Here is a 10,348-nt window from a genome sequence, read left to right on the forward strand (position 1 = left end):
TACAAGAAATAAATGAGTTAGTGTGTCAGGAAAGGATTGACAGACTGGATCTCTTTCTTTGGAATAATGTCGGCTGAGAAGTGACCTATTTGGAGACTTCTAAAATATGAGTAGTTCGGACATAGTGGTTACAGAAATAATGTTTTCTCTGTGAGGCAGAGCATAAGTAGTGATCATAAGTATAAGATACCAAGAAATCCAGTCAAGAGTTCAGAAAAAGCACTGTCCAAAGAGTGGTGGAAATGTGCAGCTTGCTACCACAAGGAGTGGTTGGTGTGAGTGGTATAGGTGTATTTATGGGTGAGCTCCATGAGCAGATGAGAAAATGATAGGTTGTTTTCATGGTTGGTTTATGTGAAGGTTTTGGGGAGGATGTTTGAGCGCTGTATAAAACACCGCCATGGACTGGGTGAGTGAATGGCTTTTATCTGTGCAGGTATCCCAAGTAAAACAGTTCTAGGCTTGCAAACCACCCTCTTCTCGTCAGGGAATACCATGTGAGCAATTGGAGCAGATGGGACTGAGAGTACAGGACAGTGGGATTAGTTTTGGTTGTTTTAAGAGTTGACAAGGTATGTTAAACAAAATAGTTCATGATGTAATCAACTGTAATTTTATTAAACCAATTATATTCATACTGCTGCTTCAATTACATGAATCTGAACAGACTCTGATTGGAACCCGTGATCTTGGTTGTATGTATGATTCAGACTTTGGTTAATGAGCCATTTGGCACTGTATAGTTTTAAATGTATTAAGAAACATTAAACATTTAGTTAGTTTATTAAATTCAACTTAGATTCTGTCAAGCTTCTTGATAGACTAATTGGATTCTTCATTGGCTTGCTTCCATGTCTTTTATTAAATGGTTATTTTTCATTTATGTACGAACATAAAAACTAACAATTTTTAAATTTCAAAATATTCATATTATGAATGCTGTACTTTTAAAATTACTTATTTTGACCATCATGTTCTTCCCCAGGTACCTTTTAGAAGGTGGGTGTGAGATTTATTCCCTTGAAGTTGCTATAGTTGCTGTGAATTAGTTTGAGTCACAGCTGAGAGCAGCCTGGTGATACCTGCTCTTTTGTGAGGAGATATTTGGCCTCTGTTGTGATTTAAGTAAAAATTTGGAGCTCATTGGTGTGGATATCTGTAGGTAAACTCATTTTGTAGCATTATGCATGATTGCTTCAGAATTATATTTCAACATAGGCATATTTACATTTCTTAAATGAATCCCTCTGCAATCCTTACTTTGCACCGTGTTTTCAAAATGATTTCCTTCGTTTTTTTTTTCTTTGCTCCTCTGTTTTGTGTTCATCTTTTTATTTCACCCTTCACTTTCAATGAAGAGCATATAAATTACCACCATTGCTCAGCAGCTAGTTTTAGTATTTGTCTCTCTCCCTTTATCTGAGAATGTTACTTGTTACTCTGTCTCTGCTTCTTGTTTTCTCTTTCCCTTTTCTACGCATTCCTACTGTGAAACATTTCCTAATATAAGCAGTGAGCTGAAAATTCTATCAAAAGTCCAATAAATTCAAAACATTACAATATAAATGTCATTAAGTGCACATTCATATACATCAGTTATTTATTATATTGTATCATTTGTGGCACATTAGATGTGAAACCAGTTGAGGGAGTGCTGCATTGCTGATGGTAGCTTCTTTCAACAAGTGCCTTCTTATTCAGCGAGGCATAAAATCTTTTGAATATGAGTGAATTATTTAGTGTCCTACATTTATCTAGGAAACAAAAGTGACTGCATATGAAGTTTTTGGAATATTTCTTGCAATTGTATTGTTTTAGCTCTGGCTGTTTAGCAAATAAAGTGATTAGTTTTCAGAATAGATATTACATAACCAGCTGTATTCTCCTATTTTAATTTTATCTTGCTACTTTTTAATTGCTCAGAGACTTTTTGTACCTGTTGATGAAACCAGTTTGCCTGCACAACTGTCTTCAGAAACTAGCCTGGATAAAAAACTCCTGGAAAAATTTGGCACCACAGAAGAGGAGCTTAACCCTCAAAATGAAAGCAGCAAGGATTGTGTTGTGTGTCAGAATGCTCCTGTGAACTGGGTTCTGCTGCCTTGCAGACATGCATGTCTATGTGACTGTTGTGTGAACTACTTCAAGCAATGTCCCATGTGCAGAGAGTTTGTTGCAGAATCTTTTGCCCTCTTACGAACAGAAGAAGAAGTTGGTGCAGTTAAGGGTGATGATGATAATCAGACATTTGAAGGTATCTGGGAAGAATCGGATGAAGAAAACATTCACAATGATGTAAATGAACAGCTTGATATTTAATGGAAAAAGTAAATAAATTTGGCATGTACAGCTTTTACAATACCGAAGGTCTGTGTGCAATCTAGAGTCATAAGCCATGATGAAGGATGACATACGATGTCTTGTAATTAAGTTATTTAAGACATTATTGAGATTCTGAGTAGGGATAATGTTTACTTGTATGTGGGAAGGTTCAAGGAATTATATTAACAAGTAGGTTAATCGTTTAAACTTCTCCAGGAACACAATAACATTTATACAGTTTAATTTAATTAAATTAGTATTTGACATTTTTAAACATCAACTTATTGCTGCACCAGAAATTGTTTCAGGTTCTTGCAAGCTTAAGTGGTAATTGTATTCAAATCTTCACTCATTTTATTTTACTTCAAATCATGATCTTTCTCTTATCTATTTCAAAGAATCTTAGTGATTATGCCTGTTACAACAAAACTTATCATGGACTGGGCAGTAATTTAAGAATAGGACCTGTTTAGAATTTTTCATCTGTTTCCCAGCTACAGTCAGCAATGGTTTGAGAGTCAGTCAAGCTGGTAGGCCTTTGGCCTTGGGAAGTAGAGAGAAAGGAGGGATTAGAAAAGGCCTGAATGAGAAGAGTAAAAATTCAGGCCCATCTGGGGCAAATCAGAGGTCATTTCGAGGAGATAAAACAAGTTGGTTAAACAGGAGTCTTGATTATGAGAGGTGGATAATGCAGATGACCTGGAAAGATAGTTGCCTTCTAGCAGTCCTCCCCACCCTTTAGTCAACAGATTCATAAAATGGTTAGTGTAAAAGGATGCCATTCAGTCTACCATATCAATGCTGGCTTTCCAAAGTACCAATTTACTCATAGTAAGTTTGACTCTAGCCTTTTCCCTGTAACCTTGCATATTCCTTCATTTTTCAATAATTCAGTACTCTCTTATCTGCCTCAATAAAACCTACTAGGCAAAGGTGAGGACTACAGATGCTGGAGATCAGAGTCCAGAGTGTGGTGCTGGAAAAGCACAGCAGGTTAGGCAGCATCAGAGTAGCAGGAAAATTGACATTTTGGGCAAATGCTCTTCATCAGGAATCAATAAAATCTGCCTCCAGCACACTCAGGCAGTGTCTTCCAATTCCAACCATTCCAAAAATGAAAATATCTTTCTTCATGTCTCCAGTGCTATTGCCAATTGTACCATCCTGTTCCCATTGATGGAATGATCAAGAATATTTTTCCCATCTACTCTCTTCAGACCCTTCATGATTTTATATACTTCCATTGAAATTCCCCACAAGCTTCTCCGAGAGAGGGTCCCAATCTCATAAGTCTATCTATAAAATGAAGTTCCTCATCCCTGGAACCATTCTCATTAATCTTTTCAAAACTCTATTTAGTTTTTTCACAAGTGTAGTACCCAAAACTGGATGCAGTACTCTTATTAAGGCCAAACTAGTATTCCATACAAATTTAACATAACCTCTTAAAACAAAAAGAACTGCAATGCTGGAAAACTGCTCCATTCTGAGGAAAGGTCACTGGACCTGAAATGTTAACTCTGATTTCTCTTCACAGATGCTTCCAAACCTGCTGAACTTTTCCAGCAATTTCTATTTTTGTTTATATAACCTCCTTTATGTTGTACTCTTATGTTCTTTTTTAATGAAATTAAATGCTTTATTAACCATTCCTTCAATCTACCCTGCTATTTTCAATAACATATCTACATATACATTCAGGTCCCTCTGTTTCAGTACTCCTTTGTAATTGTACCCTTTAGTTTAGATTATCTCTCCTCATTCTTACTAATAAAATGAATCACTTCCCATTTCATTGCATTATGTTTCATTTGCCATTGCCTGCCCATTCAACCAACTATCTATGGAGTCAGTGGTTCTAAACTATCCTTCTCACTATTGACAATGCTTTCAAAATTTATCATCTGTAAAGTTTGAGATTGTGCTCTATTCACAGATGTCCAGATCATTAATATACCAGAAAGAGCAATGGCCCTAACACCTCCCTGGGGAACTTCATTGTACATCTTTCTCCAGTCCAAGAAAAATTGACACTATGGCTGTTTCCCGTTTCTCAGCCAATTTTGTATCTATATCACTGTGATCCCTTTTATTTCATCAGTCATAATTTCACTCCCATTGTAAAATCACAAAATGTTTATGAATTCATATACACTGTCAACATCAACCCTCTCTGATGCCTTATCAATAAACTCCAGAAATTTAGTTGAATGTAGCTTGCCTATAACAAATTTATGCTGGCTCTCATTAATTAACCTGCATTAACCCTAAGGACTAATTTCTGTGAAATAATAATTTGTAAAAGCTTCCCCACCATGAAGGTTAAACTGATTGTCCTGTAGTTTCTGGATTTATCTTCATATCATTTTTACAACAAGGGTTGTAATTTTTCCGACCTCTGGCACCATCCCAAGTTTAAGGAAGATGGGAAAATTATGCCCAGTACCTCTGTCATCTCCACTTGCACTTCCCTCATGCATCCTTCAATGTATTGCATTTGGTCCTGGTAGCTAGTCAATGTAAATGCAGTTAGCCTATCCAGTGTCTTTAGAAATTTAAAACCCTTCAAGTGCATGAATTATTATCTCCTTTACCATGATTTATGTAGCATCATCTTCCTTGGTAAACTTAGATGCAAAGTATTTAATACCTCCGCTATGCTCCCTGCCTCTCAACCCACCCCTACTTTTATCAGCCTTTTTAATATTTATATCCCTGTCAAAGCGTTTTGGATTTCCTTTTGTGTTAGCTGATAGTCTTCTTTTTAATAAAGTAAAGAACTGTAGATCTGAAACAACTGAAATTGCTGGAAAAGTTCAGCAGTTCTGGCAGCATCTGTGGAGAGAAAGCAGGGTTAACATTTTGACTCTTCATCAGAAGTTTTTTTCCATGATCTTTTATTTTTCGTCAAGTTCATATATTTTAACCCAATACATAGTGTATTAGCCACTGGAGAAATAAACATACTTTTTTTTCATCATCTCTACTTTTTCATCATCCAGGGAGCTTTGGATTTGTTTTCTTGATCTTTCCCCTTGAAAATAAACCACGCCTGTGTCCAAATCATCTCTAGTCAACTTGTATTCCATTCCTACCTTTCTTTGAACTAGGTCTCTGATATAGCCAGGACTTCATATTTCCACGTGGCAATCCTTGCCTGCATTCTTATCAATCTTATTTACTGCCTTTCATGTTCTCATATACATGCATAGTAACCCTAATGTGGAGTAGATTACTTTTTTCCCTTAATCTAAACCACCTGATATCTATTTCCTAATGCTATTTATCATCTCCAAGAGTTCTATGCATCTTGATATTTCTCTCTGATGTTAGCTGCTGTCAATCCTCCTCAAGAGCACTAGCAAGTTGACCCACAAGCAAATCTGTTTAGGTGCAACTTGTCTGTATGAGTTATGTCGGCCCCAGATCTGGTCTCAATGTTCCAGGAATCTCAAGTCCTAGCTCTTATCCAGTCTCTCTAACTGTTGACAGATCTGTATTATCCTCCAATTCACTTCTGCACAAAACTAGTAATAATTCTGTAGATTACCACTTGCATGTGTATATATGAATTAGGAACAGGTGTAGGCAATTCTGTCATCAAGCCTACTGTGCCTTTTGGTAAGATTATAGCTAATGTGCTCATGACCTCAACCCTACTTTCCCTTGTATCTCCCATACCCTTTGACTTCCTGTTAGTCAAGTATAAGCACCTCTGTCTTGCTAATATTCAGTGACTCTGCCTCCACTATTCTCCGTAAAAGAGAATTAAACAAACTACTTAGCGAGAACATTTCTCCTCCTTTCTGTCTCAAATGGGAGACTTCTCATTTTTAAACTGTTCCTTGACTCTAATCTCTCGCATAAGGAAATGCCACCTTCCACCGTCCACCTTTTCAAGTCCCTTGGACCTTGTGCATTTCAATAGATCACCTCCTCTAAAATCCAATAGATAGGGCCCAAACTTCCTTCACAAGATAACCCCTTAACCCCAGGAGTAAATCAAGTGAACATTCTCTGAAATGTTCTAGTCTGAGTCGATTCTGATAATGGGTCACTCAACCTGAAAAAATAACCCTGTTTTCTCTCTGCACAGGTGCTACTTAACCTGCTGAATTTTTCAAATAAATTTTTCATTTAAAATTTCCAGTATCTCAATCTTTGTTCTTAGCGCCTTAAGTTTTGATTACTGCACTACATTTACTGTCCAACTTTTCAGGCTGTTATTGGTCCCAATGTGGATCACTACCCCTTGCTGTTTACCAGCTCAGTTCCTCTGCAACCACTGAAAAACATACTTGATTCTGATAACAGAAACGAAGCTGAAAATGTGTTGCTGGAAAAGCGCAGCAGGTCAGGCAGCATCCAAGGAGCAGGAGAATCGATGTTTCGGGCATGAGCCCTTCTTCAGGAAGGGCTCTTGCCTGAAACGTCGATTCTCCTGCTCCTTGGATGCTTCCTGACCTGCGCTTTTCCAGCAACACATTTTCAGCTCTGATCTCCAGCATCTGCAGTCCTCACTTTCTCCTCTGATACCAGAATATACTATCCTGGAGTCATTTGCTGAAAACTCATGGCAGCGAGGCTGATCTGGACATTTTCTTTTCCTTTTGTTTCTGTTTCTTTTAAAATTTCCGCTCTTGTTTTTAATTCTAACTATTGTACTCTAAGATGGCGCTGTACTCCTGTACCCAGGTACACGTGACAATAAAATTAATCAATCAAACATGTTTAAATTGAGCATGTTGCTGAAATAAAAGGCATACTGCCTCATTATAATATTAGTATTGCTAACCCACTTTTGTTAAAACCAGGTAACAGATTTTTAACATTTTCACATCTCCAAACTGGAAGTTTTCAGGAGTTAAAACTCCTCCAGTATTTATTGAGAGTCTGGAGTGCTGTAAATCTTTTGAAGTAGGCCCTGTGCCCAGAAAATAAATATGATGCTGTACAGTATGTATATAAGCTTTTTAAAATGAATTTATATATTGTGAACCATGGTAATGATAATGTGAATTATTACCATTTTTTAGCCAATGATGATGGCTGAGAATGTGGGTTCTTTGAACTTGTAATATAGGTCAATGTTCTAATAGAATAATAAACATATGGTGCATGTCTCGTTTATATTAAGCTATGAATTACTTGTACAATGCCGAAAATATAACATCAGGTTTTCCAGGTAGTCTCATGGAAATAAAAGTGAACAAAAAGTTTGCTTTTTACCTTTACTTCCAAACTACTCAAATATCTCCTTTCCTAAAATACACATCTTCATTAATCACTTTCAAATTTTGGCTCTTTTAATGTTTAGCAGTGATTCAGTACTGTTTTCACATAATGATTCTTGAGGGTGTCAACGTTCGAAACTAAAAAGTGTAATTTTATTTGATTGTTTACAATAGGGCAAGTAAAGTATACAGAGGTCATTTTGCCTTACACTTCCATGAAATGTTGAAGTTTTGTTGTGTAAATGCTATTTTTTTTTTTAAATAAAAAGCAACACAATGGTTGGAATTGTAAGTAGGAGCCTTGAATGAAAACAGATCAAAAATTATTAACCATCCAAACTACTCAACGCAATCAATTAACAGCTGTAGTTCTACACGTATCTCAGGGTTTTGTTTTCAGACTATTTAGGAACAGTCGATTATCTGGTCATTACAGAACAATTGCTGAATATTCCACAAAATGTCAAAATAAATAAGTTTGCTCTTTCACACTAAATAGTCATAATCATAACATTCCTTATTTGAAAAAGCAAAAACAAATGGAGAATGTTATAATTAATTAATCTAGTAAGCAACACATTTGAATGTTAATTTTTTAAAAGAAAATCCCATTTGTATCTATTAGAGATTTCTAGTTCTACTGCTTATTTCCAGCACACAGATATATTGGATTTTTATGAAGTATATGCTCAGCATTATGAAAAGGATAGTCTGGCTTTAATCAAGTCTCATGTGTTTAGAAATCTGTGTTGCCTATCAAGTAACTTTTATACAGGGGACTTGTCATGCTACCTTAAAGAGATTGAAATCTACCTTTTATGTGTAAAGTACAGAGTCTGGAGGAGGAGCCTTTTCCAGCAGTGTGACTGCTTGTGTGTAAAATATAAATCACTTTTTGTACTGATGGGCTGCAAATACTAGTGGGGATAGCTTAGTCCTCTGTCAATCTGAGCAGAGGTATTTGTCTGTAGCTACTGCTCTTCTGAACAATTAGTTTGAAGGATCTATATTGATACCTGTTTTGGAGATAAAGGGATTTGGGGCATAAAGACTCATTAAGCTTATATGCTAAATTGGAAGTTATGCTAGCATTGGCATGGCATGTCAATTTTTGGCTAACATGTCTGAAGCACCTCAGAAGTACTGTTTTTTTTAATAGCCCTTTTCATATTGGCAAGCTGAGGCCTTACATTCCATGCCTGTATGGCACCTTTTCCCTTTTAAGTTGGCAAAAGAAGCTCTGCTACAGGTTTCAACAACAAGAGACCGAATAGTTGGCAGCTTGGTCCAACAAAATCCCCAGCCTTTCCAAAATAAGGGCTGGTCCTAAAATTCATATGAAGTGGCTGAAGTTGAATCATGGTCCATTTCCTAAACGTTATCTCACAATTTTCAGAGATGAATCTCGTTGTGAAAAGACAACTGTCCCATATATGTCAGTAGTATAAAATGAGTATTTGTAATCTTTAAGGTTGACAAAGCAATGACCACATGATGTTTTCATAAGACTAGTAATCTAGACACCCAGGTAATGTTCTTGGGACCTAGGTTTGAATTCAATAAAAATCTGGAATTAAAAGTATTTATAACAGTGAAACTGTTGTCAGTTGTTGTAAAACCCGACTGGTTCACTAATTTCCTTTAGGGATGGAAACTGCTGTCCTTACCTGGTCTGACCAATATGCAACTCCAGATACACAACAATGTGATTGACACAACAATGCAATTGACACTTCACTGCCCTCTGGGGAATTAGGGACGGGCAATAAATGATGGCCAAGCAAACAAAGCCCACGATTCATGAATGAAATAAAAAGAAGTGATCTGAAATGATTAAGTCACATTATAGCTAACTTTTTAAAAATAACATTTTATGGTCAAAAGGCTGTCAAATGGATTACATTACAAAAAACAATTTTTAAAAAACTACAGCTCATTTTTCTAACACTTCATTGAACTCTATATTTTGTACTGACCTTTGAAGATTTTCCATTATCACCTTGTTTTGGATCTGCTGTAACAACAATTCTAAACTCTAGTAATAAAATCTTTTCTTGTAGAATTTGATTGGTCTCTCCACAAGCTAAGCAATCCGTGTCCTGTATTCTGTTACTCCCAAAATCTGTAACTACCTGGTCACTGCTTTTGTTAGGCACAAATTTCAATGAATTCTCTTGATCAACTAAAATGGCCTTATTCCAAATGCTGTCTGAGATTTGAGCACTACTGAGGAAGTGTTATGATGTTACAGATGTTGTCTTTCAGCTAAGAAGTTAGATTGAGGTTTTGTCTAAGGTGGACATTAAAGATCTCACGACACAATTTTGAAGAAGAGCAGAAAATTTCTGGCCAAAACTATGGTCAGTATTTGAAAACTCGAACAACTTGATTTGACACCACATCCACCATCAATGCACAGTAGCAGTCATGTCTGCTACCTACAAGATGCACTGCAGGAATTCACCAAGATTCTTCAAACACCTTTCAAAATGACAACTTGCATCCACAATGGCAAGGACAGCAGATACATGGGTAAGATACCACCTGCAAGTTTCTCTCCAAATCCCTCTCATTGTTACGTAGAAAGAAAAAGATTCACAAAGATAAATTTACAACAGAAAATAGAGAAATGGTAGAGAAGCTAAGTGAGTACAGTGTGTCTGTCTACAAAGAGGAAGATACAAGAAGTCTCCCTCAAATAATTAAGATCCAAGAATCTAGTGTTAATGTGGAATTAAAAGAAAACTGTGAATGGGGGAATTATTGAAACTGACGTTAACGCATTCCCAGAT

At 36.4% G+C, this 10,348-nt stretch overlaps 1 protein-coding gene across 1 annotated transcript in view; it reads left to right on the top strand.

Moving 5' to 3' along the window:
- Positions 1 to 7,761, top strand: part of cgrrf1 (cell growth regulator with ring finger domain 1) — a 33,601-nt gene extending 25,840 nt beyond the window's left edge. The window contains exon 6 of the mRNA XM_072568749.1: positions 1,924 to 7,761. Within this exon, the coding sequence (XP_072424850.1) occupies positions 1,924 to 2,319 (396 nt within the window). The 3' untranslated portion in view covers positions 2,320 to 7,761. The remainder of the gene's footprint in view (positions 1 to 1,923) is intronic.
- The last annotated feature ends 2,587 nt before the right edge of the window (positions 7,762 to 10,348 follow it).

Source organism: Chiloscyllium punctatum, chromosome 4 (assembly GCF_047496795.1).
Source record: "Chiloscyllium punctatum isolate Juve2018m chromosome 4, sChiPun1.3, whole genome shotgun sequence".
NCBI classification, from domain to species: domain Eukaryota; kingdom Metazoa; phylum Chordata; class Chondrichthyes; order Orectolobiformes; family Hemiscylliidae; genus Chiloscyllium; species Chiloscyllium punctatum.